Source organism: Hyperolius riggenbachi, chromosome 1 (assembly GCF_040937935.1).
Source record: "Hyperolius riggenbachi isolate aHypRig1 chromosome 1, aHypRig1.pri, whole genome shotgun sequence".
Classification (NCBI taxonomy): Eukaryota; Metazoa; Chordata; class Amphibia; order Anura; family Hyperoliidae; genus Hyperolius; species Hyperolius riggenbachi.
In genome coordinates, this window is record NC_090646.1 from 477678525 (window position 1) to 477699950 (window position 21426).

Consider the following 21426-nt stretch of genomic DNA (forward strand, 5'->3'; position numbering starts at 1 on the left):
CACAATGTTTGCATGGTGCATTTTGGCTGGATGTAGACAACAATAAGGAAAGGGAAAAGTTTCCCAGACTTCCAGTTCTGACTGTATGTCAAGTTTGCGTATTGGTTTTTACTTCTTTTGGTATTCATGCAAAATTTGTTTGATATTGCTTTAATAAATCTGTGTATTTTTCTGTTATATCTGCTGTGTTCACTGTGTGGCGTTAGAAAAGAGAGTGGTGTGATAACCTTTGCACTTTTGCTGCACCAATGGCAAGATGGGCCATATTAACAACAGATCAGTAAAGTAGATTTGTCACTTTGTGGCATCAATGAGTGGCAGAGTCAATAATAATGATTTAATTTCCCAGAGATTGATGCCGCAACGTGGCTGCCTGATCATAATGCTGAACAATATCTGGCCAAAATCTAACAAAACAATCCAGCATGCTAGACAGATCTTGTTCAAATGGGATTGGTCAGGTCCCCCGGGCTCATGGTGAGTGTTGCAGACTCACCTATGTGCTGGTGACATCATGTACATGTAGCGGGGTCATGGGGTACAAGTGCCCCTGTTGGCAATTGAAAAAGACACGGGACATAGGAGGAGGTGAACAGGTGAGCCTGCAACAATCTGCACATCCTGTGGGGTACACATAGATGGGAAGCGGAGGCGCTCCACATATTTCCACCAGATTTCATACTGAAATCTATAGCTATATGTTTGCAGTGTGAGACAGGTAATGGATCCATTTCTGATCTATCTCTGAGTAATTTCTTACAATACTCCTAGCCTGGTCACTCACTCAGACAAAGATGATGGAAGTTCTGGGGTCATGCTGGTTCATCATACCGTGGCCGTGGCATATGTGATCTCCTGCAAAAGGCATTACTTCCCATGATGCAGAAGGGGTGGTTGACTGGCTCACTCACTGTTCTACCTCTTTGACCTTTTCTGCTGCCAATTTTCCTGCACCCTCCTCACCCTCCTCTGCAGTGGTCAAACGCAAAACCACCTCCACCACCAAAACCTTTCTAACTGAATTGTCTTGCTCAGAGGAGCCATATCTCCAGGCTGTAGTAAAAATTACATAGTTAAAAAATTGCTTATTTTTTACCATATTTAGTCAGTGTTTGCCCATTGTAATATATTTCCTCTCCCTGATTTACATTCTGAAATGTATCACTGGGGGTGACATCTTTAGTCCTCTCAGGTGATCTGTATAGAATGTTTTATTTTACTGAGAGTTCTATGCACTGAGGGAGATGGTGCTTGCTTGGCAGTTGGAAACAGCTGTTATTTCCCACAATGCAATAAGGTTCACAGACAGCAAACTGTCAGGAACATGGACATGACATCACACTGTGGGAGGAGTTTCACCAAAATATCAGCCATACAGACTACACTGATTATCTTTTTCTCATGGGAAAGGGGGTCTTGGATACTAATTGGGATGAAGTTCAATCCTGGATTTAAGCTAATCTTTAAGTAAAGCAATGCACTATTAACTGTATTATTAATCTAGGCAATTTTGAGGCAATGCTTGGAAATAAAAAAAAAAGTAAATGTTTATCAGTTTGCCCCTCTATAAATAGGCCCGGGCCGCCCTTGACGCCATGTGAGGTGACTTCCTCAGGTAGTGGAAGTTTGGGGGTGGCGTCAGGCAGAAACAGGAAGTGTAGAAGAGTATGCCTGGCGGCTTGGCCTTTGGCCTTCAGTCTCCTGCCAAACGTTTACCTGGATGCCGGCGCCCAGGCTGTGTTCCCCTGGTCCCTGCCACAAAGGAAACACATACAGCACATGAGGATGGCGCCAGTGGGCGGAGAAACCGAAAGTTCGGAATCTGGAAGAAGAGAGCATGCCGTCTGTCTGGCATGTTGCCCATCACCACCACGTGGAAACAGGAAAAGGAAACGGCAGCCCACCACCCAGGCCCATACAGAGCGATGATGAGCTGGCGCCAGCCGCACCATGGAGAGGGAAAGTCTTGTGATGCGGCTCTCCTGTATAATCTGCCTGCTCGTCACACCTCCTCATCCCGTTCCGCACAACTCCCCCCACGCTTTGCCAAACGGCCCTCTGCTTCCTCCAAATCTTGCATCAGATGGCAGAAAGTCTAAAACCGGCACCGTCTATAAATAAATAGATCAGTTATAATAATTGTATATAAGATTTATAAAAAGTATATTGTGATCATGGTATGGATGATACAGTATATGTTACACATTACATTTTAAAAGAGAACTTGACAAATATGAAACTCCACAAGCTGTAAAATAAAAGGAACTAAGGCAAATATATATTAACCAGACACAGCTGAATGAACAAGAGCATAACTTTCAGACATGATATACACATTAGTTTCTCACCACTCGGTATGAGGTAGTGTGGCTTCTGTGAATGTGAAGTGTGTGGTAATGACCATGCTGTATGCTTTGTATTTCTCATTTCCTGCCTGCAGACTGAGACACGCATTCATGATAACCTTGCATGTCCCTCATTTTTGCACATCATGATGTATGTGAACAGACTAAAGAATAGTTGAAAACCTAAGCTATTGTCAGCTTAGACAGCATTGTCCATGACACTCCTCAGCTTGATAATGATCAGACATAGATGGTGTTGCTGAATTCTGGGAATTCTATGTACAGGGTTGACTACATGCCCCATCAATGTTTTGCTAGGGTGCCCCATGAGTTTTAGTTACACTCCGGAATCTAGCCACCTAAATCTGGAATAATTTAAGCAAATGTTATTCCAGGTTCTTACCCCATTTTACGTGCATATCAATACTAAAGGCATGGTAGCATTCTCAATAGGTCATGCTAGATTCAATTGTCTGCTGTAATCGTTTCATCAGTCCGAGGTTTGCAAAAAAGAGAAACCTGCCTCCTTGCTAAGTAAAGCTAATTGTTCATATACTATGATGTATTACTACTATGAAATCTGGAAGAGTCTTGCACGGGAAAAGACTGAGTTTTGTACACCACAAAATGTATCATTGCATTAGTTCAGATACAATTTTACAACTTTCTACCAATTAAAAAAAAAAAAAGTATGAGTTTGAAATAATTTTCAATACCCTTAAATAACAAAGTATATATGGAGGCTAAATAACAATATTCAGAGTAGCAGCCACCCCTCTAATAATCATACACCAATCGAATTGAAAAACAAAACAAAAAATGAGGGTTTAACAGCCCAAGACTTCAATACAGGGCCGGTTCAAGTAACAATTGGGCCCTAGGGCACAATTAGCCTGGGGGCCCCCCAACAGACACCCCTCGACCAAAAAGCATCATTAGAGGCCCTTTGTTGCAGCCAAATTTCCCTCCTGTGCCCCTGAGCTAGCTGCTGACCCTCCCCCAATCACCTTCCAACTTAACAGACTCTGCAGAGTCCCTGGGGAGCCACAGTTAAGATGGGGAGGGACACCTTGGGGGCGCCTACAGGCTCTGGGGCCCTGGGGCAATTGCCTATTTTTTCCTATGGTATCTCCGGCCCTGCTTCAATATGTAGTAACAAACATCACTTTAACCACTTGCCGACCGCACGCTTATACCGTGCGTCGGCAAAGTGGCAGCTGCAGGACCAGCGACGCAGTACTGCGTCGCCAGCTGCAGGCTGATTAATCAGGAAGCAGCCGCTCGCGCGAGCGGCTGCTTCCTGTCAAATCACGGCGGGGGGCTCCGTGAATAGCCTGCGGGCCGCCGATGGCGGCTCGCAGGCTAAATGTAAACACAAGCGGAAATAATCCGCTTTGTTTACATTTGTACGGCGCTGCTGAGCAGCAGCGCCGTAAGGCAGATCGGCGATCCCCGGCCAATCAGCGGCCGGGGATTGCCGCCATGTGACAGGGGACGTCCTGTCACTGGCTGCACAGGACGGATAGCGTCCTGTGCAGCCCGGATCACCGGGTAGGGGACAGGTAAGAGAGGGAGGGGGGAATTTCACCGCGGAGGGGGGCTTTGAGGTGCCCCCCCCGCCAGCCACATGCAGGCAGCAGAGATCAGACCCCCCCTGCACATCATCCCCATAGGGGGGAAAAAAGGGGGGCAATCTGATCTCTCTGCCTGCACCCTGATCTGTGCTGGGGGCTGCACAGCCCACCCCGCACAGATCACTAATAACCACGCTGGTCCTTAAGGGGGGGTAAAGGGTGGGTCATCAAGTGGTTAACATAATAGTCAAATGTGACGCAGCACAGTAAAATTGTCCTTGAATCACGTGAAGTGACACAAATAGCATTCAAGGACAATTTTACTGTGCTGCCTATATGACTATTAAAGTGATGTTTGTTAATGTATATTGATGTCTTGGGCAGTTAAACCCTCAGTTTTTGTTTTGTTTTTCAATTCGATTAAAGTTAAAGAACATATGGGTCATTATTTTGTATTTATTATAATACATATTTTTTAAAAGACGACAGTACACCACTAACTAGAATGATCCATCTGAAAACGGCGCTGGCGAATAATGGCGCACGGTGTTGCCGCTAATCCGTTTGTCGCTTATCGCTATTTAACGTTAAAGCCTTATCGTTATTTAGCTCTGTTTATTTTATTGAAATTTAGCGTTAACACACAGAACCCCCTCTGTACCTATCCCTAACCCCTAGACCCCCCCCCCGGGCGGTGCCTAACCCTAACCACCCCCCTGGTGGTGCCTAACCATAACCACCCACCCTGGTGGTGCTAACCATAACCACCCCCCCTGGTGGTGCTAACCCTAACCACCCCTGGAGGTGCCTAATCCTAACCACCCCCCTGGAGGTGCCTAATCCTAACCACCCCCCTGGTGGTGCCTAACCCTAAATTTCCCCTGGTGGTGCCTAACCCTAAATCTCCCCTGGTGGTGCCTAACCCTAACCTTGACAGTTATTTTGCAGTTAAATAACGTCTGCAGTTTGGCTTATGTAGGGCGCTATTAATAAATAACGTTACTGTGTGCAATAACATCTGCTGTTTGGCATATGAATGGCGCTATTGATAAATAACGTTACTGTGTGCTGTTTTTCTTCTTTTTTCCCTGTGTACCATTATTATGCAGTACTAACAATAAATAGCGATAAGCATATCTTTTTAATGTGGCGCCATGCTTATGTATAGGCGCTGTGCGCCATTATTCACTGATTCGAACTAGAATGTACTACAACTACAACTAACATACTAGAATACAGATCTTTTATTGACAATTGATTTGATCAGGAAATGTACAAATACTGGACATACTTCTCTTACCAGTTGTTTTAGAAGAGAATAGCTTAATTTCAAAAATTCAGAAGGTAATCGATGCTGTGCAAGCTATTACAAATGGATTAAGCAGGAAGATTGGGTGCCAAAGAGCCATCGAAGTTTGGCTGCTTCAATTCAAATAGTGATTAGCAGAAAATCAGAGGTGTCCAATAAATGTGCTGAGGCCACTCACTATGCTATAAACAATATTTAGCAGGCATCTTAAACTGTTATGCAAACAGTATATCAGTGGGGTTAGGAGTCTATGGGAGTGGCTTTATGGTTAGGGGTTAAAATTAGGCATGGAGAAGAGGGTTTAAAGGTTAGGCTTGGGAGGGGGTGATAACATTAGGCATCTGCAGGAGGGTTGGTTAGGGTTAGACATCAGGAGGGTCGGTTAGGGTTAGGCAAAGGCAGGTGTGGTTAGGCATAGGTAGTGGGAGGGTTCTATGAGAGAATAGGGTTAGGGTTAGCTGTAGTAAAATATTGGTATCATTTAGGGCCCATTCACACTAGCAAAACGCTAGCGCTTTTGCTAGCGTTTTGCTCAGGTGATTTACGGCGATTAACGTGAAAAAAAAAATCACCATTCACACTTGGCTTTTTTTTGCGTTCACGTTTAGTGCTTCTAAAGCACTAAGCGCGATCGCTGGAAAATCGCCTGAAAATGGTGCAGGCTACACATTTGCGTTTGGCGATTAACGCAAATCGCCCAAGTGAGAACGGGTCCATAGGGTATTATTGCACTAGCGCTTTAAAAAGCCAAAATCGCCAGCAAAACGCTCCTAGTGTGAATAGGCCCTTGCAGATATTTTGCTATCGCAATTCATAATAGTTGAATATCAGTAAATTACTAATATTCTATTAGCGGATATTTCAGGTGCCCACATCTTCGGGTGTCCTTTTTGCATGTACCTTTGTAGGAAGGGTAAGACTATAGACTTCTACACACTTTAGATAGTTCTGAGCCGAGGTGGTCGGTCAGGCCTGCCTCATCTGAGAATCTATCATGTGTATGTTGGCCCACAATCCCCCTGAGGCGTTGGCAAGAGTTCCAGACTTCTGGATCACCTAGCCTGTGCACTGGGTGAGGTAATTGTTCACTTTCTTACCCCTCCTGCTCTGTGCAGATCCCTTATGTACCACGGCGTTGGTCCTCTTTCCACTCCATAGCGACAGAATGTATTTCTAGCCTGCACTCTGTACAGAATGTGGCCCCAAATTGTCACCTGAGACATTGAGTCCTGACCCCTGAGGGCACCAGTAACGTGTGTGTGTGTTTACTATTAGGTACCCTAGGCCCACCAGGAATACTCTTCAGGGGTAGAAATCGGATTGTCAAGAGCAGACAAGGTTGGCTTCCTGGATGTCTCGATTTTGGCTGCTGCACTCCCTCCTGTACCTTCTCTGTCAGTTTTCTGACACAATGAATGGTAATTTTTTTATGAATATTCACGTAACCATTACAACAGAGGCTGGGGGAGGCATAGCTGAATTATCCTCATCTGTGGCCTACCTGCTAACCAACTGGCTCCGCTCAGTTCATCATGAACTCTGAACCCTCATGAACTCTGTGTCATAACTCATCTCTTCTTTCGTAATGGCGTGTGCACACGTGCAACTTTTCCACCCAATTATCGTCCATCCTTAATTGTTCTGGATGATAGTTGAGTGTTTATGTGCGACAAAGGACTAGACAAGCAACTGACAACAGGCAGTTTGCCCAATCCAACCGGTGGACAAACTCACACTCCTGTTGGATGGATTGATATACAGTTGACCACGTTTGAACAACTTGTACTTGTTTTGAATGCGGCCATGTCATGCAGTCCATCATTCCCCTTGTGTGCCCAGTTTGCAAATGAGTTGGTTGTTCAGTTGGTTGGTACGTGGAAAATACAATTCATACAATCTCTTGGTCGTGTGGTTGGTCATGTCGTCTGGTTGGTCATGTGTCTTTGTTGGACGTGTGTACATGCCTTAATGCTAACCTGCTCTGTCAGTCCCTGCATTGGCTGCCTATCACACAAAGGATACATTTTAAAATACTTTTCTCAGCTACAAAGCACTCTACAATCTTGCTCCACCCTACTTAACTGCACTTGTCTCCAGATACTGTCCTGCATATAATATCCGCTCTATAAATCATATTCTCACCTCTTTCTCCCTGGTCACTTATTCTCATTCTGGCATAAAATGCTTCTCTCGAATTTCCCCATTTCTCTGGAACTCATTTCCATAATCTATTAATTACTCACCCTCACTTTAAATCTTTAGGCGAAATCTGAAAACTGACTTCCTCTGACAGGCATATAACCTCACCTAAGACACTAAATTAGCCAACCACCACACTGCAACCTTGTACAAAGCCCCCCTTGCCTATTGTTCTCCCCTCTTAAGTGTTGTTATTGCTGCATGTATGATGTATTGTTGACCAGTTCAGTTGTAGTTTATCTGTAACCCATTGCCTTGTAACTATATGGGGTGTCTACTTTATTGTACAGCGGCAGCTCCACGGAAGATAATGGCGCTATGTAACTCTAAAATAATATCATTTGAAAGCATTTCTTGTGAAGAGGACTGGGAGTAGACAGCATGGTGGTGCACTTTAGCCTCGCAGCACTGGGTCCCTGGTTTGAATCTCAGCCAGGGCACGATCTGAATGGCGTTTGTATGTTCTCCCCGTGTCTGCGTGGGTTTTCTCCAGGCATTCCGGTTTGCTCCCTCATCCCAAAAATTGTATAGAGAGCATGCAGACGGTAACAGTACAAAAAAACAATAAAATACAAGTTTATTTTAGATCACTCTAACACCTGCATATACAGTCCCCACCATACAGATAAAATGCCTAGATCAATTAAATCCCTGCTGTACACTTTCACTTTACACATCACGTGACTTCTATAAGAAAGAGGAGTCCAAGTTTCCCCTGCCAGCAGATAGGGCTTTACTCGCTCTAGACTGACGATGAAAAGTAGAGAAGTTTACAGTGACGTCTCCTTCATTATCCTCCTGTGAAGAGAAAGGCATAGGAAACATTAATAAGGGATTCTGCCTCTATGGGGCTTATTTAGGGAGGTAGTGAAACCACAGTGAAATCTAAAGTGCGATAGTTGATTTCAGCCAATCACAAACCATTTTACAGTGAATTATTTGCCATTTATTGAACCAAAGCTTCTGGAACAATAAGGTGAACTCGACTTGATATTTTTTTTCCAAATGTACATATACTGTATAATTATCAGAAAGTCACTGATGTTCTCAATCTGTACATCCGCTTTTCTCAGTGCACAGTATTTGTAGCGATCTAACATCTACTCAAGGGTTGCAAGAAACTGAATAGTATTATACTCAGGACCAGTTTATTTAAGCAATGGTTTCCGAAGGGAATCCATAGACTGCAATGTTATTTAGTGGGTATGGAGAGATGAGCGGGTCAATTTGAGTTGCTGAGGTTAGGTTATACCAGGAGCCAACATAGGCCACAATGGTGTGGTACGCTGGGTGCTTTAAGCACCAGGAAGCGACCGGCTAAAAGCGCCAGCGAGCGGGTAATGGCGCCGGGTTTCAGCTAGCTTCAGACATCGGTGGAAGCGAGCAGTTAGTGATGGCTTAGTCAGGTATCACTAGCCAAGCTCTGGACATCAGCAGAGGTTAGTGACACTGGTGTTTGGCCATTACTACAATTTTGACGGCAGCGAGCAGCAAAGCTCTAGATATCGGCATTGGACACCGTTACATATAGGTAGGAGGGTTCGTGTTAGGGGATACATAGGAGTAGAATAGAGGTGATAGTTATTGAGAGGAAGTTGAGTGTAGATGAGAGGGTTAGGGCCCTTTTACACTTAATCAGTTGGTATGCGTTAGTGTGCGTTAGTATGCGTTAGTACGCGTTGGTACCTGTTTTTTTCCATAGCAGTGCATTGGGAAGAAGATTTCAGTTAAAACGCGTTACGTGTGAAAGGTGCCATTGGAAAACATGGGACTTACTTTGAAAATCAGTTTTCTTTCCGTTTTAACTGAGAGCAAATGATTAAGTGTAAAAGGGCCCTTAGTGTTAGAGATAGGGGTGGCATAGGTAGTGGGGAAAGCCAACAGTAGAATAATAGGTATTCTAACTATCAAATCATTGGCGCCCAACTGAATGAGTGAAAGCAATATGTACTCACATTATTAATGAGTATGCAGCCTAAATACAGTGGCTTGCAAAAGTATTCAGCCCCCTTGAAGTTTTCCACATTTTGTCACATTACTGCCACAAACATGAATCAATTTTATTGGAATTCCACGTGAAAGACCAGTACAAAGTGGTGTACACATAAGTGGAATGAAAATCATACATGATTCCAAACATTATTTACAAACAAATAACTGCAAAGTGGGGTGTGCGTAATTATTCAGCCCCCCTAAGTCAATACTTTGTGGAACCACCTTTTGCTGCAATTACAGCTGCCAGTCTTTTAGGGTATGTCTCTACCAGCTTTGCACATCTAGAGACTGAAATCCTTACCCCTTCTTCTTAGCAAAACAGCTCCAGCTCAGTCAGATTAGATGGACAGCGTTTGTGAACAGCAGTTTTCAGATCTTGCCACAGATTTTGGATTGGATTTAGATCTGGACTTTGACTGGGCCATTCTAACACATGGATATGTTTTGTTTTAAACCATTCCATTGTTGCCCTGTCTTTATGTTTAGGGTCGTTGTCCTGCAGGAAGGTGAACCTCCGCCCCAGTCTCAAGTCTTTTGCAGACTCCAAGAGGTTTTCTTCCAAGATTGCCCTGTATTTGGCTCCATCCATCTTCCCATCAACTCTGTCCAGCTTCCCTGTCCGTGCTGAAGAGAAGCACCCCCAGAACATGATACTGCCACCACCATATTTGACAGTGGGGATGGTGTGTTCAGAGTGATGTGCAGTGTTAGTTTTCCGCCACACATAGCGTTTTGCATTTTGGCCAAAACGTTCAGTTTTGGTCTCATCTGACCATGACCAGAGCACCTTCTTCCACATGGTTGCTGTGTCCCTCACATGGCTTGTGGCAAACTGCAAATGGGACTTCTTATGCTTTTCTGTTAACAATGACTTTCTTCTTGCCACTCTTTCATAAAGGCCAATTTTGTGCAGTGCATGACTAATAGTTGTCCTATGGACAGATTCCCCCACCTGAGCTGTAGATCTCTGCAGTTCATCCTGAGTCACCATGGGCCTCTTGACTGCATTTCTGATCAGCGCTCTCCTTGTTCGGCCTGTGAGTTTAGGTGGACGGCCTTGTCTTGGTAGGTTTACAGTTGTGCCATACTCCCATTTCTGAATGATCGTTTGAACAGTGCTCCGTGTGATGTTCAAGGCTTTGGAAATCTTTTTGTAGCCTAAGCCTGCTTTAAATGTTTCAATAACTTGATCCCTGACCTGTCTGGTGTGTTCTTTGGACTTCATGGTGTTGTTGCTCCCAATATTATCTTAGACAACCTCTGAGGTCGTCACAGAGCAGCTGTATTTGTACTGACCTTAGATTACACACAGGTGCACTCTATTTAGCCATTAGCACTCATCAGGCAATGTCTATGGGCAATTGACTGCACTCAGACCAAAGGGGGCTGAATAATTACGCACACCCCACTTTGCAGTTATTGATTTGTAAAAAATGTTTGGAATCATGTGTGATTTTTGTTCCACTTCTCACGTGTACACCACTTTGTATTGGTCTTTCACTTGGAATTCCAATAAAATTGATTCGTATTTGCGGCAGTAATGTGACAAAATGTGGAAAACTTCAAGGGGGCCGAATACTTTAGCAAGCCACTGTATTTGTTTATACCTTATACTTGTTAGAATTAAATGAAATTCAGTATGTAATATAGTTACAACTACACCACCATCAGACTGATTCCAGTAAGCATCTCTTTGAACTCTCTAGAACTCACCTGTGCTGTGACAATTGAAAGATGTGAAGGACATCTTGACACTATGGAAATAACATAGTACAATACATTACTAGAAAATCCAGGATAAGGCGAGTATTATTTGCTTTCTATGTCTTTTTTTGTATGCACTTCTCAACCATCCCCTTAACTCACTTACAAAACCTAATGTAATATACGGTAAGCGTAATTCATCTTTTGTATTGGTTACTATAAAATGTAGCTAGACTGTTGCACACACTCTTTTCCACTGAAAAAGTGGTGAAAAAAACAATACAAAATACACCTAGTCCATCTACTGTATATCCATTCGTATGTTTAATTGCAAACATTATCTCAGCTTGTTTACATTTTTTCCCTGTAAAAAAAATAGCCATCCTAACATGCCTCTTCCAAAATCAGACAGGACTGCGATAGTATTCTCCTAGTTAATGGATTAATCCAAATGTTGAAAATGAGTAAAAATGCCTCCTGCTCTATGCAGCTAGTTATTTGTGCAGCAGAGAAGTGCAATTTAAAGGATACCTGGGGTGAACTGACTTGTTTAAATGGTAGCATGTGTGGGTAGGAGTCCTCATGGTTACCACTCCCCCACTCACTGCCACCCCTGTCCATTCTTCTGTAAAGGGCCCTGTTGGTGCACGTGAGTTTTCCAAGTTGTGCACTATCAGGCATGCGCTGGCCTGGCAAAGTGCCTCTTTGATCGCGCTTCTGTGGTTGGGAGTATTCTGTGAAAGCTCAACTATGAGAAATAAGATAGTACACGTGCAGAGCGCTCACGGCCACAGGAGCGCGATCAAGGAGGGTTGTCGTTGGGCCAGCACATGCACAGTAGTGCATGACTTGGCCAACTCATGCGCACTAACGGGGGCCTTTTACAGATGAACGGAGGAGGGCAACCGTGAACAGTGGTAGTGGAGAGCATGAGGGCTTCTGGCCTGTAGTTTGCATTTAAATTGGACCTGAAATCTTGCTCAGGAAGTAGAAACAGTGCAGATTTATTTTAGGATTTTTATGTTTTTTGTTTAAAGAAAACCTGTAATGAGAAAAAGTTCCCCTGGGGGTTACTCACCTCGGGTGGAGTAAGCCTCCAGATCCTATCGAGGCTTCCCCCGTCCTTCTGTGTCCCACGGTGGCGGCGAAAAAGCTCCCGGAACGGCGGGAATGTAAATATTTACCATCCCGGCTCCAGCGCAGGTGCAGTATCGGCTTACCACTCGGAGATAGGCGGAAATAGCCGATCGCTGTCGGTCCTCTCTACTGCGCAGGCGCAAGTCTCCTGCACCTGCATAGTAAAGAGGACCCAACAGGTGGGCTATTTCCACCTATCTCCGTGCTGAGTGCCGCAACAGCGCCTGCGTGGGAGCCAGGGAAGGTAAATATATTAAGGCTTGTCAGGCTTGTCAAGCCAGGATTGAAGGACCCTTTGGGGGAGCCAGCGCTGGATTGCCTGCAGCTACAGGGGAGGGGGAACCCTCATTAAGACCCTGAGGCTTCCCCCTCCCGAGGGGAGTATGACCCAGGAGAACCTTTTTTGGTTACTGAGTCTCTTTAAAGGTTATTATGCTGTTGAGTATCTTGCAGAGCAGAGAGGACATTCTGAGTTCAGGTCCGCTTTAAATAGGTCAGTTCTCCTTTGGTACCCGTTAAGCGTTGTTTACAATGCAAATATGAGAAAGCAACAGCTTGTCTCCTTTCAGAAGCTATCAGTAATTTAATTTATGCTAATGACTGTAAAGTCAATTCAACTATGTGGAGGACAAGGTAATAAATTCAAAGCACATTATTCAAGCAAGGATAAGCACAGACTTCAATTTTTTTCCTGTCAGGATAAAGCCTCCTACACACACCTGACTAAAAGCGGTATTGTCACCATAAACATCAAATTTCAACAGCAACTGGTCTGAGTGTATGAAATGATAAAGATGCTAATCCTGCATTCAAAACTTTTTCTGCTGTTACAGTTTGGAGTTATAACATACTTTAGGAGCACTGGCCCTAGTGCCAAACCGTGCAAAAAAGCTGAATGGTGGGAGTTCTTTTGAATGCTGGGAGTTCTTTTTATCTATAATATATTCCTCCTCTTCCATATATTTCCCTGCCTAGCTGATCATTTGTGTTTACAAGCAAGGCTAGTGATTTGATCTGTAAATAAAAAAAAAGACTCTGGGAGGAGGGCAGCTAATGAATACACAATGAGCAAGAGAAGGGAGGGGGGGGGGGGGGAACAAGAGTCAGGGAGGATATGATGTCAGCATTAGCTTGGCAAAATGGCCACTGCCTTGAACAGGTTTTTCTGCTTTTCTTTTATAAAATTCACAGGAATCATTACGTGGATAGCACAATACATCTGTTATGTAAGTAGTAGTGGTATTTATCTACTTATATGTGTTTTTTTATTTCTAGGTTAGCATGGGTGTCGCTTGTTCTTTAAGTAATCAAACGGGTGTACGGCAGCCGGTGACCCCCAACCCGTTAGCGATCCACCGGGCGGATCTACTCATTCCCAGTGTTGATGATCCCATTGTTTGCCACTCCCCCGCCCACCGTATGATCTCACACACGCACCACTCATTGTCCCTTCATCGCCTCCCTGCATAGCAACACAGCACATTGTCCGCTACACAGCTGAAACGTGTGTGTGCAACGCAGCCCAGCAATGTTGCCAAAGGGGATGATGTACTGATCCGACGGGCGATACCCATCAAAGGTGTGTACGGACCTTAAGATTATACTGTAGATAGTGAAACTTTATTTTTATTTTAAAAAGGTATTAACACAAATATATTTGTATTATTTTATTGATTAAAGAGGAACTGCAGTGAAAATAGCATAATAAAAAAAAGTGCTTAATTTTTACAATAATTATGTATAAATGATTTAGTCAGTGTTTGCCCATTGTAAAATCTTTGCTCCCCCTGATTTACAGTGCATTCTGAAATGTATCACATGGCGACATCTTTACTGTTGGCTGGTGATGTCTGTGGAAGTTTTTGGAAGTTGGAAACAGCTCTTATTTCCCACAATGCAACAAGACTCTGACAGTGTGATGTCAGTACCTAGGTGCTGACATAACTGTGGGGGAGGGGTTTCACCACAATATCAGCCATACAGAGCCCCCTGATAATCTGTTTGAGAAAAGGTAAAGATTTACTGTGGGAAAGGCGATATTGGCTACTGACTGGGATAAAGTTCGATCCTTGGTTACAGTTCCTCTTTAAGGTCTCATTATTGATCAAGGCCTCACTTTAAATTATTTAAACACCAAGTATAAATACTTAACAATTGTAATGATGGTGGCAAAAAGTTACAACTTATTTGGTGTTTTTATTACAGTCCTAATTTCTCCTCCAGCAGACAATGGATAAATCTTTTCCAAAAGCTCAAATCGGAAGCATTTGTTTTATTGGAACAGTAAGGCCTGGTGCACACCAAAAACCGCTAGCAGATCCGCAAAATGCTAGCAGATTTTGAAACGCTTTTTCTTCTTTTTCTGTAGCGTTTCAGCTAGCATTTTGCGGTTTTGTGAAGCGTTTTTGGTGTAGTAGATTTCATGTATTGTTACAGTAAAGCTGTTACTGAACAGCTACTGTAGCAAAAAACGCCTGGCAAACCGCTCTGAAGTGCCGTTTTTCAGAGCGGTTTGCGTTTTTCCTATACTTAACATTGAGGCAGAAACGCCTCCGCAATCCAAAATCTGCAGCAGCCCGGGAGTATGCGTTTCTGCAAAACGCCTCCCGCTCTGGTGTGCACCAGCCCATTGAAATACATTACCCTAGCGGATCCACACCCGCAAGCGGATCGCAAACCGCAGCAGAACCGCTCTGGTGTGCACTAGGCCTAAGTGAGGGTGAGGGAATAATTACCAACAAGAACACAGACAGCAGTAAAATAACAGAAGAGATTTTACAAGTCTTCCCCACTATGCACAGCCAGATTAAAGTTATGGATGGAGATGGGCTTTAAAGTGTTATTTATACAAGGTTTGCAATTCATTTATTAAAGCATATACCTATATTTATTTCTGACCAAGGGCCTTATGCAATTCACTTTTTCTCCTGAGTTTTCACCTAGGTGGTATTTTCACAGGTTAATAAATTGCCTTTTAAAGAAACACTGAAGCCAGTTTAAAAACTGCTTTTTACCTTTTATTTATGTGAGGCATGTTTGCCTCTGTTAAAACGCTGCCATCACGCGGCAGAACGAGAGGTCTTTACCCCCCAAATCTCTTGTGCAAAATCCACAACTTTCTTGGTCGTGGATTTTGCTGCTCATGGAGGCAGAGCTTCCGGCTGCAGCTCTGCCTCAATGCGCGTCAATCCGCCATGGATCTCTGCCTCTCCCCTGCTCCTCTCAGTGAAGAAAGACACAGAGGGGCGGGGAGAGGCGGCGATCAGCGCTGATAGATGCATGTAGAGGCAGAGCCGCAGCCAAAAGCTCTGCCTCCCACGGAAGCGCTCCCCGCAGTGTGCCCCAGGGGATTTGGGGGGTAAAGACCCCTCGTTCTGCCGCGGGATAGCAGCGTTTAAACAGGGGCAAACATGCCTCACATAAAAGATAAAAAGCCGTTTTTAAACTGGCTTCAGTGTCTTGTTAAGCCAGCAACAAACAAGAAAATACTCAAAATAATGTTGATAGTACTTTTTCACCTACTGTACGTCTTGGTACTTTTTCCATTACAAAGCGCTGAAAAGTGCTGAAGAAAATTATCTCTAGGAGATAACTCAGATGAAAAAGTGAATTGCATATGGGCCCAGGTATACTCATGCACAATACACCATCATATACTGTAGGTTTTCCTTATAATTACCTTCGTTTGATTGTTCCAGGTCACAGTCATTATTTTCCTTGTTCCCAGAATCCTTTGGAATGCTAAAATAACAAATGTCATGAAATGAGCGAGAAGTGCCAAGCTGCAAGGAGTACAATAAAATAACAGTGTTCGGTCGTTATGGTGGCTATACATCAGGCGACTTGATGGCCGATCGACCATCCGATTCGTTTACTATAATCTAAATCGGAGGAAAATCAGTGCTTCCAAGTACATGCCCAACCGACAAATTTACCATTTTTGGCCCCAAAATTGGTTGCATAGTCAATCGTGCATGCTGGTAGATGTTGCTTGATCGGGTACGCGGTGGGAACGGCATGCAATTTCGACGTTCGATGATCGCAACAACAACCCTAGCGCTGTGCCCCCAGTGCCCCGTGCATGTAATACATTAACTTTCCGCCGCCTGGCTTGCCCCCCAGGCTCCAGGCGTTTTCTTCTGTGCATACACATGCGCCCCGCCTAGTAAGGGACACGCATATGACGTCCGATTTCATACACGTGTGTATGGCAAGTGGAATGCGCCCAGAGCCTGCGGGAACTAGCGGAGGTGGCGGAAAGGTAATGTATACATAGCACTTGGGCACCGGGGGACATTTTCGTTAGAGGGGACAGCGGACGATTCCCAAGAGATTTAATGCCGAAATTGATTGGGAATTGGCCTGCAGTGTATGGGCAGCTGACAGATCTCTCTCTTATCAGATTTGGTTAGAGAGAGATTTGTCTCTTGGTCGAATCTGCCCATATATCACTAGATGTATGGCTACCTTTAGTGATACAATATGACAGATCACTAACAACGCTGTCAGTGTCATCAAAGGACATCTGTGCTCAAACTAGGTTTCCAAACAACCTTTCCATGAAAGATCATTTCAGCTGACATTTAGCTGAGCAAGATCTAGTGTGTGTATCTAGCTTTACCCAAAGATACCAATCCAGGTGTACATTTCTAAACACCAAAACAAAACCAAATAAAAAAGTTTGGTTAAGGATGCATACTCTAGCACTAGCAGTAGAAGAATATAAGTAAATTTACAGATATTTTTGGAACTTAAAGGATATCTGAGGTGACGTGACATGATAAGATAGACATGGGTATGTACAGTGCGCACAAATAACTATGCTGTGTTCCTTTTTCTCTTTCTCTGCCTGAAAGAGTTAAATATCAGGTATGTAAGTGGCTGCCTGACTCAGACAGGAAGTGACTATAGTGTGACCCTCACTGATAAGATATTCCAACTATAAAACACTTTCCTAGCAGAAAATGGCTTCTGAGAGCAGGAAAGAGATAAAAGGGGTCAGTATTTCATAAATTTTAGCTCTGGCATACTTCAATGAATATGTCATTGAGCAAAAACAATAAAACAGTTAAAACTTAAAGAGATTTTGAAGCGAAAAAATGTTGCTATATTTACCTTTTAATTCGCTTCAGAAGTCTTATCAGTGGTAAACCGATGCTTCCCCATCGAAAAACGAGGGCTGCAGACCCCCCCCCATAGTCTGTGACCTTTAGTGACCTTAGCCTGTTTAAAAATGGGCTCTAGGTCTGTCCACGGCACATGCGCTCGCCGCGCGTGCCACTCCTGGCCCCGTCCTCCCCTGCAAGCTGCGCGTCATTGCCCCAGCGCAGGGTCTCATGCGCACAATAAAAAACACACACACAGGGACATGGGACGCAGAGACACTTGCCTATTATTATATAGGATTATCCTTTTCTACAATGACAGCATGAAAGGGAATCTGGATGATTGACTAGATCTTACCGTGGTCCAGAAACCTTCTTGTTTGTCTTCCAGTACCAACTAAGTAACAAGAGAGGGTTATAAATTCAGGACATGAAAAAGTATGGAAGGAGTACAAAATAAGAACTGATCAAATTAAGTGGAGAGTAAATTAAAGTCACTTAAAAGCTTAGACACACAAATGGACTGTTAAGGTGCCCATGAACAGTACCGGCGATTTTTCCGAAGTTTGCCTCAGGCAGCAAAAAGTTTAGGGCCGGCCCTGATCTTTTTGTTTGATCTGAATGATCAAACAAGATTGTTAGCTAAAAAATACAATTGTTAATGGGCACCTTTCTAGGCATGACTAGCATTGTGGGATGTTGCTACCACCTAGTGGCAGTTGTTTGACACTGTTTGGGCAGATGACATTTTTCATCAGTGTATTCACACAGCAAGTGACTTCAGGTGGTTGGATGGTGTGAGTGCACAGTGGGGAAGATTGATTAATTTAATGACTGTAACATCAGTAACATCAGCACGGCTCCAGGATGGACATGATAGCCGCCTCTCATAACACTGGCGCCTCTAGGCTCATGTCTAGTGTACCTAGTGCTAAATCTGGCCCTGTCCTCAAATATGATTTTTAAAAGGGAATAATGATGGATGCCTAAGTTTCCATCACTTCAGTTTTCTTTAATAATGTAGAGAGAAAACAGGACAATAACTTACAATTCACCACAAAAGGGACTGATAGTGCCTCTGCTTGCAGAAGCACCTCACCTACCTGAGACGAAATCTTTTTTCCTTGTACCCTGCAATAAAGGAAATTGTTGGTCATTACACAAAGATTAAACATCCCGCAATGTAAGAGTGATCAAACCAATTATCTTCTTAATGAGAAATCAAGCTATTCCCTAACATATAAGCCAATGGAATAAAAGAATAAATGCCTGAACTTATCAGTCCTGATCAGACAAGCTTTAAGGGTCGTACACACGCCGTACTAAAGGCAACAACGGGTCCGTCGTCACCTCCCGCTGGGCGGGTTTTCAGCAGACAGTACAGCGTGTGTACAGTCTGTCGGCGGACTGATAAGGCTGTTTCTGAACGATCCTCCGGGCATTGCTGCTATGGGGCGCCCAGTTTCGGCCCTCGGCTCTGAGAGCCATGCGCCGAAATAAGCTGATCCGGTTCCGTGGTTCTAGCCAGATCAGGTAGCGTCAATTACCGCCACTCCCCACCATTCCTGTGGCCAGAAATTCCTCAGTTTCGTTTAAAAAAAAATTGCTGCAACCCCAGGGTCATGACGCTGCAGCTCTGGCTCTGTGCGTCTCATCACAGTGCGCAGAAAGGCATGGGAGATGCAGAGCTGGCCATTGCGAGCTGGTGAAGGAGCATTACTAATGTCAGACATTTTGCAGGAGTACCACTCCTGTAAGGGACGCCCCTTCCCATGTTAGTCTACCGACAAGCTGGCTGTAGATACCTGGGGTCAAAGCATGGGGATGAGAGCGGAGGGGACATAGAGGCATGACATGAAACGGGGAACTTGTCTGTGTGTTCCATTCCCCCTCCCCGGCCTGCCACTCGATTACACTTCTAAGACAAAAGTGTAATTTGTGTTTTTAGAACATTTACATATACATGTAAATTCAACAGGAATAATATAAATTCACAGTGTAAGTTGATGACCTACTAAAGACTTGTATCTTAAAATTATACAACCTGCAACTGCTTCACTGTATGTTGTTTCTGCTAAAAGTCATTATTTGACAGCAGAACGGATAAAGCATTGGGTCTGATTTACTATGGCTCTCCATGGCTGGAATCCGTGGATAATATAAATGATCCAGCAAATCTGGCTGAATTTACTCTAAATTTACTAATTTTCTACTAGACGGGTTTCCGAAATGTTGGTAAATAAGCACTGCACACTTGTAGCCACATAGGACATTGGGAACACACAAGGTTTGATGCTACAAACCACATGCGTGTTATGCTCGCAGGATTCCTTATTTTTTCCATTGTTGTAACGATTGTGGAATTATCTCTGTGGTCAGCGCACAACCTGCGCGCTGACACCACGGAAATCCTCCACAAACGTTTGGATGAGAGAACCCAGCTAAGGTGCGGATGCACCCGTAGAGAGGAATTCCAACCGGCAGATGGAGCTGTGGAGTGCAGAGGAATAGATCCTCTGCACAGCCACAGATGCCAGATAAGGATTGTACATAATGGGGCAATACAGAGCAGGATAGTTTCTCTCGAGGGAGAGAGCACAGAGACAGAATGTATGTATGTCTACCAATCTAGTCGCCGCCCAGCGACGGTCGACATACAACAGCGAAAACCAAAGTGTGAATGCAATCGCAAGAGTGGCGATTGCCAACAGTGACACAAGACAGAGTAGAGATTAAACACAGGAGCAGAGCGAAAGGCACAGCATATCATACAATGAGAATGTCAATGAAAATAACAAACACAATGCCTAAAGCGGTCACCGCGCGTTAGGCGCAACAGCGACAAGCGTGTTTACGGCGCGGTCTCCGCACGATAAGTGCAACAGAGACAAGCACGCCACCCTGACTAACGAATGAACACAAATAAACAAATAATAGGAACGCTTGCTAAACGGCTGCCTTACCTCAGACAACCGCAAGCGTTTGCTCCAGACAGACAGACGAACGGAAAACCGGAATAGGTCAGATAAGATCCACCGCTCTTCCGCCAGAGCGAGTGCGATCCGGGTTCAGGGACAGGACAGGAAGGATCCACTGCTCCTTCCGCCAGAGCGAGTGTGAACCAAGTAGAGAAACAGAGCTAGCAGGATCCACTACTCTTTTCCACCAGAGCAAGTGTGAACCGAGTAGAGAAACAGAGCTAGCAGGATCCACTGCTCTTTTCCACCAGAGCAAGTGTGATCCAAGTGCAGAAACAGAGCTAGCAGGTTCCACTGCTCTTTTCCACCAGAGCAAGTGTGATCCAAGTACAGGAATAGGCCTAGCAGGATCCACTGCTCTTTCCGCCAGAGCGAGTGCGATCCACACGGCAAGACAGACAGGAGTAACCAGCAGCAACCGCAGCTCTGGCCAACACTCCCTGACAGACAGAACGATTTCCTGTCAACCGCCGCTGGCGACAAGACAATCGAGGCAGAGAAACAGAACAAGGCAATACAAGTAATACAACCTGACTGCACTAGAGGGATGCCTAGTGCAGTCCCCAGGAATACTCTAAGATAATCTTTAGCAAACAATAGCAAGGATGACACTCCAGGAGTGTTTTAGCAGTAACAATCCATCATGACCAGCAAAGGACTCTGGGAGAGCAAGGTATTTATACTGCAAGCCTTCAAAGGAGGCAGGTAGGCAATTTGCACGACAAGTGTATGCAAATTACTCAGCAGAGCAACTCTGGAACTTGCAAAGTGAAGACAGGTCTCTTATCCAGAGACCTGCAGCCCACAGACTTAAAGGGATACTGTAGGGGGGTCAGGGGAAAATGAGTTGAACTTACCCGGGGCTTCTAACGGTCCCCCGCAGACATCCTGTGTTGGCGCAGCCACTCACCGATGCTCCGGCCCCGACTCCGGTTCACTTCTGGAATTTCAGACTTCAAAGTCTGAAAACCACTGCGCCTGCGTTGCTGTGTCCTCGATCCCGCTGATGTCATCAAGAGCGCACAGCGCAGGCCCAGTATGGTCTGTGTCTGCGCAGTACACTCCTGGTGACATCAGCGG

At 44.5% G+C, this 21426-nt stretch overlaps 1 protein-coding gene across 2 annotated transcripts in view; it reads right to left on the reverse strand.

The window, feature by feature from the left end:
* Positions 1-7985: 7985 nt before the first annotated feature.
* LOC137554609 (basement membrane-specific heparan sulfate proteoglycan core protein-like) overlaps positions 7986-21426 on the reverse strand; it is a 55825-nt gene continuing 42384 nt past the window's right edge. For both annotated transcript variants that reach the window (XM_068271510.1, XM_068271509.1), the window contains 5 exons: positions 18472-18499; positions 17727-17765; positions 15943-16004; positions 11136-11176; positions 7986-8225 (listed from right to left, as the gene is read on the reverse strand). In XM_068271510.1, coding sequence (XP_068127611.1) covers positions 8115-8225; positions 11136-11176; positions 15943-16004; positions 17727-17765; positions 18472-18499 — 281 coding nt within the window. In that variant the 3' untranslated portion in view covers positions 7986-8114. The remainder of the gene's footprint in view (positions 8226-11135; positions 11177-15942; positions 16005-17726; positions 17766-18471; positions 18500-21426) is intronic.